Here is a 21454-nt window from a genome sequence, read left to right as displayed (position 1 = left end):
CTGTAGGCCCTACAGTGGACTCCAGTTATGACCAAGTCCTTGGGACTGGCTGGTTTCTTTTGTTACCTCCGCCAAGGGAGGAGGTTATATTTTCCTTACCGTTGGTTTGTTCGTTAGTTCGTTAGTCAGTTGGTTAGTTTGTCCGTGTGCAAAATAACTCAAAAAGTAGTTAACAGATTGGGATGAAACTTGCAGGAAAGGTTGAGAATGACACAAGTAACAAACAATTAACTTTTGGTAGTCATCCAAGAATTTGGGGGGAATTTATGAAGGATTTTGATATTTTGGCAGGTAGGGTCAATGAAGTTGGGAGTGAAGGCTGCGCGTATTTGAGGTTTGCATGCGCGCACTAAAGTACGTACTCTAGTTTCTGCTAGGCCGAAGCGCGCCGTGCTGAGGGTTTAAAACGTAACAAAGACTTCTATATTGGGAAATCCATCTGACGACTTTCAGCACACAATGCTATAAGTATGTGTGGGTGGAAATCACTAATATCTCTATGGAAGAATAAGATCAGTGGTGGAAATGAGCTGCATGCTTGGCGGAGGTATGCGCACTCAAAGTGCTTTTCTAGTCACACAGGATATCAAAATTTCATTATACATGTATACCTGAACAAACACACTGATAAAAACACAGAGCGGATAATGTTGCAGCCTGAATTTTATTCATTGCAACTTCAGTTTTGGTGTAACAGTGTTCGTTATAATGACATTACAGCTACAATAAAATAAAAATTCTGGTCCCAAAAGTATGATCTACCAGTGCATAATCTTTATACATTATACATGTACTCAGTTCTCTTCGGCTATAACCATATTTCATTATACCGAACATACCAAAACTGCCAGTCCCGAGGACTTTGCTATGATGATAGAACAGATCGAGCGCCAATATATGTGCATAGTCGCTCACATTGGGGTCAACATTAGAATCATGTCAGCATACATGTACTACTGAAAGTACATGCGTACCTCTAGAACCCAACATGCCATCATCATACAGTACAGATACATGTATCAGTGAACGGTAAAATTGTGCCTTCACACAACTTTGAGTCATTGATTAGAACACATTGTGGCATTTTAAATTGACTGTACTTTTAAATATCCTCTTCATTGTCTAATACCTACTGTACATTCATCATGGTGGGAGTATAAATCTGTTACAACTCTTGTCAAAATATGCGTTCAAGCAATCCTCCAAATGATGAATGCTATGCCTTAAACACTCCGCCCACATCCAGCAAAAATCATTGACAGAGTCATAAGTCTTTCTTTTTGGTGTGCGTGCCCTTTAAATCTCACCATACAAAAATGGGTCACAATATGGTAGGCCTACACAGTACATTGCATATTACATACAGTACAACTCCAATGTGCTCTTCTCACTTTCAAAAGTCTCTTCTGACACACTGTATACTGGCAGAACTGATATTAGCAGTAAAAATGATCGCAAAGAGAGCAATAGAGCGAAATTTCAGCATTTTTATTGGGCCACTGACCTCAGCCAACAAACTTTCCCTGAGAATTATCTTTATCTGGTAATACTTGTAGGGGATACAAGTAAGTTGAAATGGGACCCGGGAGAAGTGGGACTCCTCTCCTATCTCAAAAAGTTTTGAACCAATATTAACCATTTTGAATTTTTCTGGGTGTTATGGTAAACTGGTTCATCATCACTGTCCCACTTCTCCTCGTATTCAAAGTTATGATAAAAACGCCAAAGATTCTCTTGTATCATTTTCTTATCATTTCAGATGCTTTTAATGCAACTTTCTCTGCCGGACCATTCTGGATACATTACATCACACTTTGCGATGAAACCCTTTATGTGGAATTATTCACACACTCGCACATAGGGCCTAAGCATACACACACGTACACACCATATTTTATGATATGCTTGCGTATCATCTAGTCTATACATGTACACAGTTACTACAAGTATTTGTCTAACTTCACCCCAACCAATGTCCCACTTCTCCCAAGGGGGGGGGGGGGGGTGGCCCAATTCACTCCATTCAGAAGCCTTCTAAAAATCAATAATACTACAAACATGAAACTTTTAGGAACATGAAGTCTACAATCAATTATCGTCGCTGGGGCGATAAGACCTCCTACCTACAAAATGTCCAATGTTCAGGAGAGCAAAAAAGCACTGTGGCAAATGGGATAGCCTTTCCTTGTGCATGCGTGTTGGCTTCATTTTTGGAGTAAGACAGTTGGGATTTGGACAGTACATCACTTAACCCATTATTTGACCAATAATCCAAAAAAGTCATTTTCACCAAAATCGCAGATACAAGTTCTGATCACCTCAGCGACGTTATGTGGCCTAGCACAGTAATCTTGCGGTCAGAGACATGTGTGCCCTGTTCTAAATACTCTATCAGAAAAGTTAAATATAAGAAAATTCATCAAATCACAATTTCTGTCACACTTCTCCCCACTCTCTCCAAGACACTTAATTTCAAGAAACTACCAAATTTCAAGAAACTACCGACTGGCAGTGCATGGATATAGAGGAAATAGTGAAATTCTTATAATTTGACCTTGGCCTTTGACCCTTGACCCAAATAGTCCTAAGAGGATCACTGAGAGGCAGGACATATGTACATGTATGTTGTAATTTTCATTAAGATCTCTTATGACATTTCTGAGATATGGGGGAAAAAAGTTAAATTTTAGCATTTTCACTTTACCTTTAGGACCTAACCTTTGATTTCAAGACCAAAAACTTTCCCTAGAGAATCTAGTGATACCGGGTACACATGTAAATTAAGTTTCAAGAAAATACCTTCAGGCACTGCATAGATGTGGGAGAAATAATAGAAGTTTGATAATTTGACCTTGACCTTTGACCCTAAGCATGTGCACCAAACAGTTGATAAGCACAGCTCTGTCCACTCATACATACATATGTCAAGTTTCATTAGAAATTTTCAAATAATTTTTACCTTACACTGTCCACAAAATTGATTACTGACGGACGGAAGGACAGATGGACAACCGAAAACTCCACTTCGTGGCGGAGGCATAAAAATGTTGGTGTGGACAGTCACTGGGCACATCTCATTAATAGTGGCAGAAACAGCTATATGTATTAGGCTGTGTGTTATGACATAATGATTTGCATCAGTGCCTCGGTAGCAATCATATTATCGTCTATGTTGCTAGAATGCTGTGGCAGTGACTGTGCAGTCATCGCTGGAGGCTGGAGATCCTCAGACACCTGCTCAGCTGTGTTGAGACCATCCTCACTGATTCCACTGGCTGTCACAGCACTGGAGACAACATCGAATTGGGCTGGTTGACCAGAGACAACAGAGCTATTGACAGGTTCCACAACTGTTCTTTGGGTTGATGGCATCCCAGGTGCACTTGATCCACTTTTAACCTGAGGCTCTTGTTCTGCAGAGGGAGGATCCTGTGTTTGAGGAGGTTTAGTCATCTTAACAACTGTTGATTTCCTGGGTACCTTGCGCTCAAGGTGAATATCATGTTTCTTTAGGAGATGATGTCTCAGACTAGGGAGATCAACAAATTCCTGCTCACACTCAGTGCATGGGTGTGGTTTCCTACCTGTGTGGGTGAAGCAATGTTTGTCAAGATTTGTTTTCGTCAGGAATGTCTTGCCACATGCCTCACACACAAAGTCCCTGACATTGTTGTGCCAGTTCGTATGCACCTGTAGGTGTCTTCGTGTGCGGAAATTTTTCCCACAGATCTCACATGGATATGGTTTAATGTCTGTGTGAGTTCTTTGGTGGGCATAGAGAATTGAGCATCGCTTGAAACCTCTGCCACAAACATTACACTTATATCTGCACTCAGTGCTGTGAACAGTGTCACAATGCTGACTCAGGGTTCCCTTGGATTTGAAGCTCTTTCCACAAATTTCACAAAGATGAGACTTTTCAGTGTGGACGTTTCTTTTGTGAAGATTAACTAACCAATTATGGTGAAACTTTTGGTGACAAATATCACATTCGTACTTACGATCAGAGTGATATTCCATATGGCTCATTAATGCTTTCTTGTCATAGTAGACTTTGTCACAGATGTCACAGGGAAACAACTTATCCTTTGTGTGCACTCGATTTAAATGAGCTTTCATTGATCCCCGGGTGGTAAATCGCTTCCCACACACTTCACACGCATATTTGTCTTCATGCAAATATTTATGGGCGGTGTATGATGACTGATGGTAGAAGGTTTTGAGGCATATTTCACATTTGTAAAATATATCATCTGCCTTGTTTTTGTGCATAGATTTGACATGCGATTGGAAGCCTCTGTGAGTGTCAAACACCTTGTTACAAGTACTGCAGGTATATGTCATCCCAAAATGTTCAACATGGATGTGTTTCATGCGAGAATGGTGGGACTTGAAATTCTCACCACAAATATCACATTGATTCTGTTTTTTTCTACCCTTATTCTGTGTTGAATTTGAGGAGTTGCTGGTAACAGCTTCTGAGGTTTCTGTTGGGGATATTTCAGTGACTGCTTCTTCCCCTGCTTGTGTCTGTTCCCCGTCTTCAATTTCTTCAGGCTTGGCCTCCATTTCCTTGCTCATCTCCATATGTTCTGTGGTGGAGAGAGTAATTTCTTTAGCGTGCTCAACTGGGTCTACGTCTGACTTGGCTTCAAAAGTAATATACTCTTTTTTCTTTCTGATGTCTTGGAGCTTTATGGATAGTGTTTGCAATTCTAGTTTTTCTGGTGGTATCCTGCAGTCACCTTCATTACCATTAACCAGCTCATGGTCTTGCATTGTGTCTTTCCAAAATAAGTCCATCACAATGTCAGTATCACTATACTCCTCTGTTTGACTAGTGTTTGAGGGAGAGGTTCTGTCACAGTTCCGGAAAGACCTAGTAGTCCTCCTCTTTTTACTGTTCTTCATGTCCCCTTTCCTTACTTTTCCAGACCTTTCCATTTCGTGTGATTTTAACGCTTGTTTTGACCGCTGTTTGCCAGTCTCCAGCTTGCTCACAGGAACCTCCAGTTCTCGGTACTTTGACAGTGTCTCTGCAAGAGTTAACTCATGCTCCTCTTGAAGATGTTTGATGATAGGTTCCTGGCCATTGTGAGTAAAGTCACAGCGATCACAAGCATAAGACTTCTTTTGGTCTCTTCTGCGGCTCACAGTACTATTTGTGCGGATCTGGATCTTCATATTGACGATGTCACTCTTGGGAATCCTAAGATCCTGAATCTTTGTCAGTATCTCTGCAAGAGGGACATTGTGCTCCTTTCGGAGATGTCTGATTATGCTATCCCTGGTGTGGCGAATGTGGTTACATTGGTTGCATGCATAAACTGAGGGTGCAGGACACTGTGGTTGATGAATATCAAAGTCCCAGGTGTGCATAAACTTGGTGTGGCAGTTTAGGCACTCTACCCCTCCATCAGTTCTATCTAATCCATCTGCATTCTCTCTTATGGTAGAATTCTCATTTGGGGTTGCATTCTCTTTTGGGGTTTCTTCCTCCTCATTTTGAAGGTCTTGATCCCAGAGAGCATAACCATTGTCATCACTGTCATCATCGTCCATTGCACCACTACCATCTCTCACTGAAGTCCCAGGAGGGTTGGTGGGATATTGAACACTTGACTGTGTAACAGTTACTCCTGGATTGTCATCTTTGGTCTCAATCTTAACATCAACTCCTGAAGATACCAGAGAGATGTCATCACTGCCGTCCATTTCATCTCTACCATATCTCTTGGAAGTCTCAGGAGGGTTGGTGGGATAGTCAACACTTGACTGTGCAGTTACTCCTGGACTGTTGTCTGTGGTCTCACCAACATCAACTCCAGGAGATATCCTTTGCCTGCTGTCTTCATCCCCAGGAACAAACCCTGGAGAGACAAACATAAATTCGAAAACAATTGACTAATATCACCAAAACAATATTTGCACTACACTTACACGGAGTTTTGTATATTGTATTTAAGCATGCCAAACTCAACAATGCCAACAGAGTCAACAAGATATTGATCCACTTTGAATAACCTCAGTCTTAGTCAGTCAGAAAGCTTATTTATAATATTATACAAAGAATATATAATGATACATTAATCCACTTTCATGTACTGCAGCATAAAATACATAAATCAGGATGGGTCAACAACACTGTGTAACAAAGGTATAAAAGTTTTCATTTCACAGTGAAGATGATTTCAAATTTGGTTAAGTTTTGCTGTGTCAATTAAATCTTTACCCCCAGTTGCAGTGAAGTATTTATAGGCCAGGTGCCAAGAAAATCAGTTGAGAATATTTATTATCATTTGTTGGTTTTTTTTTTTTAAAGCATGATCATCAATCAAGGAAAAGACAATTGGACCCTTAAAGCATAATGCCTCTGGGACCCTATGGATGTATGACAAAATAAATGAGTCACTTCAATAGACATAGACAATTACAAGTTTGACCTGATGGAAATCAGTGGTGGATAAAGGCTGGGGCACACTGGGTGCACACCCACCCTAACGAAACAAAAAAGAAAAAAATGGAGGGGGTGTATGCCCTCCCTTTGATTTTATAAAAGCGCTCCCCCTACCCTTTACAGAATTCCTGGATCCACCCTTGGATATGATGATGATTGGAGACACTGGGTGAGATTGAGTAGAAAGAAGGCAAGGGCCAAAATGTGTCTCGCCCATTCGCGTAGAAGAAATTCTTGCTATCGCCAACGACGTAAAAAGTACCCGAATGTTGATTTAAGCGTCATTTACGGTGCATTATGGGATAGTCCGGTAGCAAAGTCACTTCCGTTCGTACGCGCGTGATATGTGACTAATGCTATTTACACACACAATCGACTGTATTCTACGTGTGCTTCCGGTTTTCTCGACTTGAATTACAGCTTTAATATGATTTGAAATTTCCCCATTCTTAAGAAATTGCTGTTAATACAGCTATTGGTTGTTGCTGCGAAGCTGCCATGTGTTGTTCGCACGACAATAAATGAAAAAAATCTGCAGAAATAGGACCCTTACTGGCATGCGAGACGTGACGTGGCCGCGTGGGTGAAGTTTGCGGGTGACTCCACAGCGCAGTACGTGCATGCGCGACTTACTAGTAGTGGTAGTATTCATAGTAGCACTAGGTATACGTAGTAGGCCTAGTGCCTACGTACATTGTACGTACTTACTTGGAAGAAATTGCTTCGGAGACAGGATAAGTTCGAGATCACTGTTCGTTCCCGATTGTGTTCGCGACATTTCGACAGAGAACAAATAAAAAAAAAAGATGGGCATTCCATGACGATATACTGTATATCCAGGTGGGTGAATATTTTCCAGCATATTTTCAGCGTATGCAGAGATGACTGATCTGTGATGTGCACATCGATTGCATGATCAAGCAGTATGCCGTACCGGTATGTATTATGTAATTAGCTTACAGTATGCGCTGCGTGCAGTGGTGCATGCAAGGCCGGCTGCCGGCCAGCGGCGGGGACTACAGTGTACGAGTATGACAGGCCTGGCCACTCGCTGGCTCGGGCGGTACAGCGACCTACTGTACTAGTATCCGTGGTCGGTGCTGCGCTATAGGTAAGGTACACGTACGCGCACGCTAGCGTTGTGCAAATTATGCCCCGCACCGGAAGTGCCCTTGCTACCAAGTGCACTAAATCTTGACGAAAAAGCCACATCCGGGTACTTTTTACGTCATTGGCGATAGCGAGAATTAATGTTTTTCTAAATCCCGAAAGTTCATTGACCCCAGCTATGACCTTGTGGTGACCTTCAACTCCCCAAGGGACATCTACCATCCAAGTTTGGCAACAAGCAGACATATACTTCAAAAGTTATGAACCATAATTGAAACGTGCCATAAAAACTTAACATTGGGCCCTAAAGGTTCGTTGACACCTGTGTGACCTTTGACCTTGTAATGCCCTTCAACTCCCCAAGGGACATCTACCAGCCAAGTTATTATTATTATTATTATTATCATTATTATTCTTATTATCATTTATTCGGCTTTCATTCACAAATATCATAGTACATATTTCAAAATCAGAACATACACTGGAGTGGTAAGGGTGCACCAGGTTGGGCAGCCTGGGTCTGGAAAGAGCCAACTGAATGACTTGGGCCCTCAGGCCATCTTCCCTAACCCACCTGGTGCACCTAAAACAGTCAGTTTACAATACGAAAAATACAAATTTCATTAAGAGGCATACATTAAAACAACAACAAAAACAAAACAACTGTACCTTTGTAAATGTCAATTTAAGATATGTGTAACTACCAATCTTTCTTATTCCATTCAAATATCAGAGGTCATTTTCTAAGCAAAACTAAGAAAATAATATAATCAATACCTAGCATATTATGTTTGTCAACTCTTAAATGGCTACAGACATCAAAACCTGACTCACTTTAAATTTATAAAGTTAACACACAATGCATAAATTTGAAGTTTCCATGTAAACCATTCTTCACAGCATTTCATTTTGACTTCATTAAATTTGGACAATTAACAAAACAGAACTGCACAAGAGAGAGAGAGAGTTTGGCAACAAGTGGACATATACATCAAAAGTTATGAACCATAATTGAAATGTGCCGTAAAAACTTAACATTGGGCCATAAAGGTCTGTTGACACTTGTGTGACCTTTGACCTTGTAATGACCTTCAACTCCCCAAGGGACATCTACCATCCAAGTTTGGTAACAAACGGACATATACATCAAAATTTATGAAACATAATCAAAATGCGGTGTAAAAACTGAACATAGGGCCCTAAAGTTCATTGATCCCTGCCTGTGACCTTCGAGCTTGAGGTGACCTTCATGTTTAGTAAAATGTGTACCTTTGTATAGCCATTCTTCCCTCCAAGTTTGACAGAAATTTAAAGTGAGGCAGTCCTCACAAATTTTAAAAAAAAATGTTGTTGTTGGTACCTCCAATGAACTACTTTCACCAAAAACAAACTTTCAAATCACCAAATAAGCTCGTAAATTTTGGTTGAAAAAGTGTGAATCTGCATGGTGAATATGCTAATGAGCAAATCCTGTCGGAGAGTCAGACGTCACCGAGGCACAACTCTTCCCAGCCGTGGTCTGCTCATTATCCGTACGCTCCCTAGTTACCCAGATATATGAAGAAGACGGTGGCTACTAGTATTTGACATTGTTTCTACGTACTGTGTGTGTGTGTGTGTGTGTGTGTGTGTGTACAGTGTGTATTGTATATTCGCACAGTACACGTGTGGATGGTACAACTAGATCTACGGTAGATACCCCGTACGCGGTTTGCCCTTCGCACTTTCCCAGTCTATCACAAGCGCAGCTGCCGCCCTGTAGCCACGCATGCATGTTCTATGCGTACAGATTGTAGGTAGAAACGGTTCTACACAGACCAACTGTACTAGTACACTAGAGGGGCGATTGCATTCAGCGTCGTCTGGTCAGGCTATCTCACATCAGCAGTTTTGCTTGAATCGTGCAGAAAATTTGCCAGGAAAATCCTTTTTTTTCCGTCCCAGACCCACAAAAGTATCGTGAAAGGTGAGCTGTATGGCTGGGAAATCTCGGTACAACGAAGCCGAATATAAGAAACTTAGGGCCTACAAAATTTCGATATCGTGTTGTGACCTATGCACCTGTGCGTGGACCATTTGAGAAGCAATGTTTTTATGTGGACCGGCAGGCTGTGGCCCTCGGTTTTAAACCGAAAAAACTCCTGAAGCCAGATGCAATCCCGACCATTTGCTCAGATGAGTTATAAAACAGAAACACCTCGAGCATCGACTTCAAAGAGAACCGAGGAAAAAAATCGTAGAGAGGTAAGAAAAGTGGCTACATCGTAGCTATGTTTCATTTACGGTGGGGCTGCAGCCGGGGTTGGACTGCACTACAATGCCACTGAGTTAGCTGCTGCCAGTGCCGACTGGACATGCACGGCAAAGTGGAGCGAAATCACATTCCTACGACCCCCTGTGTTTACCCTGCCCGGCAGACGTCATATTTTTTTTTTTTTTTTTTTCGAGGAAAGGTGATATCTGAGTACTTACAAAAATATTGAGATACAAACAATATTTTCTTTGAAGAATTTGACTCTCTTATGCACAGGTTATCTTCGATTTGAACGCCAAACTCTGCTGAACGGAGAACTGTGTACATTACAGTATGGTGAGAATTCACGCGCAAGAGTGTTTTGTATGCTAAGAAGTATGTAACACGGACGGAAGCTAGAAAAGGACCGTGCCTATTTGATGTGAAGTTCATGGTATATTTGATTTTAAAATACATATAAATTTATGTTAACAATATCAATTTTTCATGAATTATATATAACTAAGCTTGAAATATTTTGTGTGAAATAACAAAATCACATACCGGTACCTTCACATTTCATGATAAAATTACAACTGATCATTTGAACACTTAAATTGGTTTTTAGAGGCACGGCTGTCAACTTGGTGAGTAGGGCATGCATGACGTAGCATCTTTTTGCTGGCTCTTACACGATCGCTTGCAGGAATTTTTTTCAAAAATTGTGTACGTACGGAGACAGTTTTTCATTTCCACGCGTATAAACTGGGTGAAAGGTTATGATTTTTACTCTTCTTAATTATCATTACAGTGAAAATCTCAGGACTGCCTCCCTTTTAGTCCTCAGTAGAGAGTTATTCAAGTTTTTGTAGCATTACAGATGGATGACGGACAGACACACGCCACAGGGGACCCCTTAGTCTCCTTGCATTTCCGGTGGGCTTGACAAAAAATGAATATTGTGGAGATGACAGCATTACAGTTACTGACCTGTGACTTTACACTTGTTCTCTTCCACTGCTGGCTGCACTTGAATACTCACAACTCCAGTGTGGTACAGGAAATGGGCAACTGCCAGTTTGTCTATTAGAAGTAAAGATAGCAAGGGGGGAGCATACATTAATTTCTCATTTCTGTGATAATTTCATGATGTCGGGTGGTGACTGCACCAGTATACACATGGATATTACAATAGTACAAATTGCATTAAAATCAGAATCACAAACACTTTGCTGAGACTACTGTGCACAGTGCACTTGCGCCATAAGATAACCAAGTCCTCAGGACCGTTTTGTTCGCTATGTAGATATTCTCAATTTGTTATTTTATAACCTAACAAAATAGAGAAATTATTTTTTATGATGAAAACACTCAAAGTATGTGCATATTCAGCACAATATTGCAATCTCATATCGCACACTTTAAAGCAATGCTACATGTGATGCAATCTCATTAAATTTGTTTATGAATATGTTACATTACTTCAAGAAACAGCATAATGTTGTTTCTACTTTTACAATTACTCTACCAAATGTATAAAAAGAGATGGTTTAGGAATTGGCATAACAGCATAATATTATTTTTACTTATACTACATAGTATTACTTTTTACAAATGTATGAAAAAAGATGGTTTAGAATTCTGCTGCAATTCAACATTCCAAAGATTTGTTAATCTGAAGGTTCGTGCATCCAAAGAATTGTTCTTACCAAAGTTCATTATTTGGAGAGTAAATAAGGTTCATCATTCCCACTGTCTGCTTTAAATACGAAAACTAAACAAGGTTCAGCATAACGCTTCATCAATCTGAAAAAATGAAAAAGGTTAGGTACTCTGAAGGTTTGTTTATTTAAAAATGATAAGGTTTGTAATTATCCACATTTATTATTATTTTTTTTACTTTCTGATAAAGGAGCCTTATTCATTTTCTTTTAAACGATCCTCTGGGACTAGAAAATTTCTAACCATTTTAAGACTGATGAACCTTTGTAAAAATGAACCTTATTTCAAGTTTAGATTGCTTAAAGATAATATAAAGTTTTTGTGAGACTTAATCCCCCCAAAGTGCTCTCATGTAATAGTAATCATGCAATAATGGTTTCGTACAATACGTGTATATTGATTCTCGCAGTACCGCGTCGAGTCAAACTAGCAGCTCATTCGAATTTTTCAGAGCCTGCTCTGCTCTGGTACGAAACCATTATTACACGAAGACATGAGAGCATTTTGGGGCGAGTAAGTTTCACAGTGTTAGTTATATGAAAGGTACTTTAACCTGAAACACAAACTAAGACAAGGAAACTCGGGGAAACTTTTGAGGTACCAAAACTTTATATTATCTTTGACCTTATGAACAATGAATCTTCAGAATAGTGCTACAGGTGTAGTTGCTATTGAAAAACTCAATGGATGATCCATATAATATTCATTTTTTCCGAACAAACATTCATAAAGGTTCAGAATTTGTGTGTTTCGTAATAAGGAATCTTATTTCATCTTGGATTAATGGAAGTTCTCAGAAATGGTGTGTGACACATCAGGGGGTGAAACATAAGAGTGACACAACTTATACAGGGCGTTACTGTTACCTCAAACATGGCTATGGCAATATTCTTTATTCATTTCTGAAACACAGGACATTACATTGGTGACCTTGACAAAAGGGCAAAATGTTTGGTGAACATCCATGACAGTGTTTTAAAGAAGCTAAAACTGAGAAAATTTGGCCCTGATTTGTTCCTGCCTCATCCCAGATCTGCCATGACAAAGTCAGACTCACCTTTGTCAGATGCAGTATGGGCCAGCAACCTCTCACCCACTGCCTTGCTCTCTGACATGAACAGTCCTGCAATGGAGTTGTGACCGGCATTCCTGAGTAGGAGTTCCCAGATATTTGGGGCTCCTGCCTCTGCGATAAATAGAGAAAGTTAACAAATGTAAATAAAATAACTGCAGGAATAGGATTAGGGAATCAAGTTCTGAACATCTGTATCAAAAGAAAGAGCAATTCCCATTTATAGGAAACTCCTACAATGAAACACAAGCTGGGAATTCAGATCATTTTCTCCAAATTCAGAATGGTTAGCCCTGGCCATGCTTATGACTTGTAATAGTATCCTGGTCCTTGGTAGATGAGAAAGTTGATATCTAATTTTAAGATTTAATCAAATTATCCCAAGCCCTGGAGGTACTCACCAACTAAATCAATGATAATAACATGTGTGCATCCTTATTTGTAACACGCTTAATACGATGATTCTAAGCACAAGGGGGGGGGGGGAGATGAAAGGAAAGGAAAGGAAAAATGAAAAAACATGTCATAAATACAGATTACACATCTATAGGTAAAAAAGAATATAACATACATGTTTACTTTGGATCAGCAAGATCATATAATTAGCCTGACCAGACCCAATGACACAAATGGCTCTTTGTAACTGCAACCAGCCCCAACGTTATGCGTTGGGGCTCCCATAACTGCGTACAAGGAGCGCCCCGGGGTTAGTCTCTTTGCAACTTATGTCACATCAACAGGGTCATGTGCAGTAATAACATGATTAGCTTTATGCTTAATACATCTACAGGGGTAGCTGTAGAGGGATCAAGGGATAGTCACTCATAGAAAAAAAAAAAGAGTTTTATTAATAACGTCATCTCTTTAACTGTAATAAATAATCTTTATGACAGCCCTGTTTGTGGCAGGGGCCGTTTCATTGGGTGCACATCACGAGACCGACACCCACAAGTCATACAGCCCACGAGTCATACAGCTCACAAGTCATACAGCCCATGAGTTATACAGCTCACGAGTCATACAGCCCATTAATTCGACACTAAGCCAACAAGGCCCACGAGACCGACACATTACGTCAATTTCAAATTTCTGTCTGTTGTATTTGTCGAACTCATGGGCTGTTTTCACCTAGTGTCGAAGTCATGGGCTTTATTTGCCTAGTGTCGAACTCGTGGGCTGTATGACTCGTGAGCTGTATGACTCATGGACCAGTTTCCAATGTTGAACTTGTGGGCTGTATAACTCGTGGGTGTCGGTCTAGTGGGATGACCCCGTTTCATTCATTGATAATGATGATAAGGCCCAATTGGTAAGTTATTCCTTCCCATACCACTTGTAACTCCTGGCCCTGCTTCGTGCTTGTGTTCCAAAGTGGGAGTGTGACATTTTACATGCGTATCACGAAACCATGGAATCAAGAAATTTAATAGATGCACCCACCCAGTGTCTTCAGTTTTGAAGTTGGTTTGGACAAATTCTGGGACAATGAACCCATAAAATGTAAGTTTAACACCACTCCACCTGGCCATGACCCAGCTCATCTGAAGGACCAAACCTGGATCTGAATATAGAGGTTTAGCCTGGGTTCAGAATCTTCCATCTCAGGCAGGTAAATGTATGTAGAGTTCTACACACACATAATGTTCATATTATTACTAATTAGTTGTTTTATTGATTTATGAATGAAAGTGTCCCCTAAGGGCCAAGTGCCAAGCTGCCCTGTCAGAAATAGGCACCCTGTCCCAAATTATAGGGTTGTGGAGACAGGGGACAACAGAGGTGCAGCATATAAATTTATGTTACATTTAATATGTACAAGAAAAACAATCTCCATCTATCATTAAACTGTTAATTTCCACAATCTTATTTTTATGGTGTTGAGAATCTGTCTAGAAACCATCTAAGTCTATCCATAGACTTGTCCAGTCAGTTTCAGCTATACTAATGCACTTGTCAATGTAATGACTCACCCCACTACCCCCGGACATGGGTGCGTCATTTCCTCGTTTGGTCCGTCAAATTTGTGACCTAGGTGTCCGTCATTTTACCAGCTTTGTCCGTCAAATTTTTGACCGAGGGGTGCGTCAAAATCCCATCATCGTCGGTCAAATTTTTGACCGAGGGTGCGTCATGGTACGTCACTTGGTTATGGAAAATAACACGCATTATTCTGAACCGAGGGGTGCGTCACTTGGCTACAGCCTATGGAAAACTGCACGCATTTTTGCACGCTACCAGTACCGTATACACGTACCGCGAGTGAAATTACGGTGAGCGTTTTCCCGCGGCAAGTGAAAATCAAAGTCGGGAAGCATTTTGGAATAAGAGGGAAAAATGCTTGCTAGAATCTGGCAAGCAAATAATTTAAAAGCCACCCTTTCTCCTCACATTTTCTATCCAACAAAAATCACGCATACTCAATCTCAAGTCAAACCAGGGACTTGTTTAGGCTGTGCGAATCTCTACGTACAGCGACTGGGCTGTGTATACTCGCGGGAATGCCGTGGCGTGGTGTGTACCTGCGCTGCGCTGCAGTATGCATCCACCGGAATAGCAATGGCCGCGCACACACAGCGCATCTGCACACATTGTGATTGTCGTATGGATGGATTGCATGCACAGAATACATACTACTGTACGGAATATCGTAGCAGCAGCGTGATGTACGGTGAATGACGGTACGGTGCTTGCAGGGCCAGGGTAAGGGAAACTTGCCGAAACTTTTACAAATTATGTTTACGAACCAAAAGAAAATGAAATTGCTTGAATAAAACGTATGCAAAAATCGTTTCAGTATTTTTGGGGGTGCGTCAAATGTACCGAGGATGTCCGTCAAAAAAGTGATCGAGGTGTTCGTCACTTTCAACGTGTTGTCCGTCAAAAAAGTGACCGTGGTGTTCGTCACTTGCAGCCTTTTGTCCGTCAAAAAAGTGACTGTGGTGTCCGTCAAAAACCCTGTGTGGTCAGTCAAAAAATGACCATGACGCACCCATGTCCGGGGGTAGTGGGGTGCGTCATTACATTGACAAGTGCATAATACTATTTACTAGACCCTATTAGTTATTACTAAGTTAAAATTTAGTCTTTAGAAGAACTGAATTTCTATATTACTAGTACGATATTGCGGATTCCATTAACTGGACCATTAAAGTATGGTGAACGAGACATAAAAATCAAGAAAATCATATAAGATAAGGTGTCAAAGCAAAGGGAAATGTCTCCTAAAACAGATTTTTAATGTGACTATTAAAAGATATATATATGCGCGCCACTGAGAAATCGCGAGTTAAAACTGACTGATTTGCTTCACCGATATTCTCTCCGGAACAGCCGTCTTTTTCGAGCCCTAAAATATGACGTCGCGAAATGAATAAAACCCTTTACGAGTGCAGCGGGAAATCGAGGCCGCCATTCATAAAGCACGTATTTCTTGGTGAGCGGATGCAATATCTGGCCTGTCTTTGGTTGCATCTGCTTTCTTGGCTGAGACATTAAAACGTCAAATTTTTACCTGATATTGTACGGAAAGACTTTGAGTTTGACATCGAGAGTGAATTGAGTGATGACAGTGACAATGACACTGATAGTGACAGTGGCAAAGTCGGGGTGGTAGAAGAAGCGAGGGAGAGGCAACGGATATGGAAGGCCGCTGCGGACACAACACGTTTGGGGCATACATGGAAACGGGCATACGTAAGGGGCAAACAAGGGGTGTGTTTATGAAAATCTGACTACTGTTGGAATGTAACGCGTACCTCGGCAAGATGACAAAGGCAAAAAATGTAGTGCGCACCTGTCGTGTGCCGGCGCACAAAGAAAGTTCGCGTGGATGTTGACAAAATACTGGGGTCGCCAGACAGCGTAATTTACAACAGCCAGAATGCCAGACAATATGATACACAGATATAGAAAACCGCTACAAACAGTTTGTCACAAAAATATACGACCAAAAATGCTTCATGAATTTGAAATGACCTCCGCTCCGGGGGGGGGGGGGGGGGGGGGGAGGGGGGGGGGCATTTCATGAAGCGTTTTGGTCTGATATTTTTCTGACAAACTGTTAGATCTACAAGCTACTAAACTCCTTACCTCTGATTGGCTGAGAGCAAATTTGTCCGACAACTTTGTCGGACAAAATGCTTCATGAAATGCCCCCCAGATCAGTCGACTGCCTCACTCTGAGTCAGACGGCTCAGCCTCAGCTTATTATAGCCTTACTGCGACCAGCCCCATACGCATATAAATGGGGCTGCGGACTGTAGCATTCAGGATCGTGACTAGGTAGTATCGCGCCAAAATATCAACTTTAAATCGAAAAATTTATTCAATTTGAAGACTTACCAGTGAAGTTGAAGTATTGACAACAGGGTTCGTGCAACGTTTGGTTCTGTCAATAGTCCCTTTCTGTTTGAATTGATGACTTAATGTGACTCGGTCGAGAGAAACCTGGGAGAGCCACACTGAATTGACGGCCAGCGCATGCGCACAAATTTCTAATCCATTGACTCGCAGTAATTTAATGACTGCAGACTGCCTGGATAAGATGTCTGTGTGCACATGCGCTGGCCGTCATTTCAGTTGCACGAACCCTGTTGTCAATACTTCAACTTCACTTGTAAGTCTTCAAATTGAATAAATTTGTCGATTTAAAGTTGACATTTGGGCGCGATACTACCTAGTCACGATCCTGAATGCTACAGTCCGCAGCCCCATTACGCTATGCGTATGGGGCTGCTGGTCGCAGTTAATTAGCTTAGCCTTATCTTAGGCAAAGTTAATTAACTAGAGAATCTTACGTGTACGTGTATGGGTGGGACCACGCAGTCAGTGGACAGTGTGTGATATTATGATAACTTCCTGACCTGGGAATTTGGATACAAGCCGCTGGTATCAATGACCAGATGACTGGACTGCTGGAAAAAGAAAAAAACGCAGTTACATGTAGCTACTCACCGTATTTCGATCCCGCGTCCTCCGGGATCGACATCTTCGCCAGTCTCTGGTACCAACCAAGGATCCAGAGTTTCGTCGAGCTGAACAGCAAACAGGCCAGTCTCAAAGGGGTTATATAGAACCTCTTTGGCCAGCCTGCTTTATTGTTCGTTTCATGCATATGATCCGAATACGAATCAAACAGTACCCGCCGCGCGCGCCCGCCAAACAGCGCGGCGGCGCGGCGCGCCGCGGCGTGCCGCTTCTCTCCCTCATGGCTCTCTGGATCTGGCCCCACATATCTTAAAGGGAAGGTAAACCCAAAGAGCAATGTGGATCGAGTGAAAGCAGCAACATTAGTAGAACACATCAGTGAAAGTTTGAGAAAAATCGGACAATCGATGCAAAAGTTATGAATTTTTAAGAATTTGGTGTTGGAACCGCTGGATGAGGAGACTACTAGAGGATATGAGTGGACAACAATACAAAGAAAATATAAAGGATATTCAACAAAAATTCACTTTTCTAGAATTATGAAAGAGCAGTGGACCAACCGCTTTCAGAAAGAAGGGGGAATAATTGCTACCCTTAACATAATGTCAATATCAAGTTGATGGAATTTGTAATTTTCATGAAAAATTGATTTTTGTAGTATTTTCTTTATGTTTTCTTGATATTGTAGTCCACTCATACGTCATAACCTCTAGTAGTCTCCTCATCCAGCGGTTCCAACACCAAAACTTTAAAAATTCATAACTTTTGCATCGATTGTCCGATTTTCTTCAAACTTTCACTGATGTGTTCTACCAATGTTGCTGCTTTCACTCAATCCACATTGTTCTTGGGGTTTATCTTCCCTTTAATTTTGCATTATCAACACAAATGCACGTGGGCGGTGCAGAATGGAGTGCAGTATCTGCAAGACCCCCAGTGCCCCCCCCCCCCCCCCCCCATCCACCCACCCACACCAATTTTCACACTTTGGGATGGGTGTTTTGTTTTTGTTTTCGTTTTGTGTGTGTGTGTGTGTGTGTTTGTGTGTGTGTGTGTGTGTGTGTTTTTTTTTTGGGGGGGGGGGTGGGGTGATTTCTAACTCGGGGCTTCCAGTATGCCTAGAATAAGAGACAATTTATGCGCTAGCTGATCCACATATCTGTACAGTGTAGGTGAATTCGACTTCAGTTAAATTATGATCGACCTTCCTAACTAGAACTGGGGGCTTCAAAGAAGAACAAAATCACTTTCAATACTATAGGGGCTATATGCAATGAGCTCGCCACATTGCATAACCCATTGAAAGTGCTTTGCTGCTTAATTGTTTTGCTTTCTTGAGCTTCCAACTATGATAGTTCACACACTGATCTTTTGGTGAAGCTGCCATGTTATTAGGGCCAAAGAAATCAATTCCCTTTAGATATTTAGATTTTTGCTACCTGAAATTCCACTATGTTGTAATAAAATTTTGTCACAACTGTGCTTGTTATAATGAAAGGGGTATGGTACTTTCCATAGGCATATAAGCAAGCCTTTAGGAGATGAAACGCAAATACACACCCAAATGCCAACAGCTCCTTGAATAAGAGATGAAGAATTTATGTTTGTATCCCTTGGTAATTTTTATTTCTTTGTTTATGATGTGAATGAGAAGCTTACAGCAAGCAATGAAACAGTCAAGAAATGCAGATGGCATTTTTGTGACAATAGAGGACAAGATAATTTCATTCTCATGCTTGTGTCTGTCTAAACATCCGGTGTTTTGTTTTTTTCTACATCCTTTTAGATCTGCTGCCATTATTTCATCCTTTCACTGAGAATACATGTTTGTCTTTATGAGAGTAAATTTTGATTTCTGTTAATATTGCTTGTTTAAAAGTCCCATCAAAATGAAAACAAAAATCAAAACAAAACAAACAAAAACTGACTATTTGTAGGCCTATAGTTCCATCTTTCTGTACAGGTGACTCCAGTTATAAATGATGTCATCTGGACGGGCAGTTTCTGTTTTTTTGTTCTTGCATTTTCCATTCTAAACGTCAATTTGTTTCATAGTCAAACAGTAATACAGTGTATACATATGTATATATATATACCGTATACACACCTGTGTATATATATATATATACACTGTATATATATATATGTAAAATGTATTAATATTTGAGGACCTGAATTTTACCATGGAACTTCACTATATCAAGTTTCATTATGACTGCGAGATTAAGAATGAATACAGTATACATATATTCCAACATTTCCAATCATATCATTTATCTTGGCTTACAATTTCATGGTGTGGAATGAGCTCATCAAGTCTGAACAAGGTGCTACATTGGTTGAAAATCAGATAAAGAAACAAGTGATTCTCAGTAAAGAAGCAATTATACAATGCATTTATATAAACATGCATACTGTATACATGTATACATACTGTACATACATAGGCCTACATACATACATGTACATATAATGTATAGGTGACTCCTGTTATACAGTGGTGTCCCAGAAAAAAGAAACGAAGGCATGATTCATTGCAACTTTTTGCTACCAAAATCATAAATATGCTTTATGATATAAAAATGAATGGCAAGCTAAGCTTCTTTTCTTTCATTTGATGCACAACTCAATGTTCACAATTCATGCATGATTGAGTTAAAATAAAGGACAGTGGCACTATCAAATTTTAATTTGGATGCACAAATTGCAAGTTCTTTAAGAGAATTTTTAAGACCGTTTCGGCAATCTTTTGCAAAAAAAGAAATTTCCTTGTATACGACAGCTCATGCATTAAAACTGATTATCAGCTTAGAAATGTCCTTGTATATGACAGCTCATGCACAAAAAATGATTACAGTATCAGGTGCTAGAGAAAACATAATTTGAAAAAATGCTCCAATTTTACCCAGATAGATGGACAGTTTGATAAACGAAGGAGCCATTCAGCTCTTCTGACTTGGCAGACAACGCCTTCATGCTTCAGTGAATTTACATGAGAGTGGGGGTGAAAGCTGAATGCTTGTTTTTTAAATATCTGTCAAATAGGTTGAAATGAAGCATGCTTTCATGCAACTTTTTCTTGAGCATATGTCATTCATATTTTATGCATAAGGTCTCATATCAAATAATAAAGTATGGATATTACAGTTATTATTTTTTTTTTTGTTTTCAAAAAGATGATAAAAGTCTGAAAAACTCATTCAAATTTTGTAATTTACATGTGCAAAGAAAAATGTGGTTGCACCGCCGTTCATTGTTCTAACTCAGTCATATGTGAAATATGAACACTGAGTTAGGCAACAAATTAAAGAAGAGACACATATCTTTCCATTGATGTGCATCTCTCGAAGTAAATGTATGATTTTGATAGCAAAAAGTTGCAGTGAAACTCAGTTTTATTTTTTTTTTTTTCTGGGACACACTGAACAAGGTAACGAAGTCCTTTGCACCATCAGTTTTCTTTTGTTACAATGTAATGTTGCTATAGACGAACAGTAAAGTATGCAAAGAAGTGGATTATGGTCAGCTGAGAACCAGCAGGGAGCAATCCTGTTCTAAGATTCGAGCTTAAATCAAAATGAAACAATAAGATTTCATGAAATAAAAAGTTTATTTAATCAAAAGTAGATAGATTTATCAGCATTGTTCCAAATATAGGGTAAAACAGAGCCCTTGTGGTTTTAATCTTTAGCATTTTACTGATACATGATACCAAAATACCCCACCCCCCCCCCCCCCAGGAAGAGGGGGGGGGGATTCAGTGATATATAAGAAATATTATTGATTATAATATAAATTACATTATTGATTGATATCATCAATATGAACTGGAGGAATCTGATAATTTTTCTTACATCCACAACAGTAATGTCAGTCAATGTCTACAATTGTCTGCTCAGCCACACACAAGTTTTCTTTTTTTGACATGCTATGG

The 21454-nt window shown here is 40.2% G+C and overlaps 1 protein-coding gene across 1 annotated transcript in view; it reads right to left on the bottom strand.

Moving 5' to 3' along the window:
- The window catches only part of LOC140237048 (uncharacterized), a 30124-nt gene extending 12543 nt beyond the window's left edge, over window positions 1-17581 (bottom strand). Inside the window, exons 1-4 of the mRNA XM_072316989.1 lie at window positions 17548-17581; window positions 12580-12708; window positions 10791-10883; window positions 3125-5870 (exon numbers count right to left, since the gene is read on the bottom strand). Of these exons, the coding sequence (XP_072173090.1) occupies window positions 3125-5870; window positions 10791-10883; window positions 12580-12708; window positions 17548-17581 (3002 nt within the window). The remainder of the gene's footprint in view (window positions 1-3124; window positions 5871-10790; window positions 10884-12579; window positions 12709-17547) is intronic.
- Window positions 17582-21454: the final 3873 nt, after the last annotated feature.

This window comes from Diadema setosum, chromosome 13 (assembly GCF_964275005.1).
Source record: "Diadema setosum chromosome 13, eeDiaSeto1, whole genome shotgun sequence".
Taxonomy (NCBI): Eukaryota; Metazoa; Echinodermata; class Echinoidea; order Diadematoida; family Diadematidae; genus Diadema; species Diadema setosum.
The sequence above is the reverse complement of the archived record's forward strand: the minus strand, read 5'-3'. Positions and strand labels throughout refer to the sequence as shown.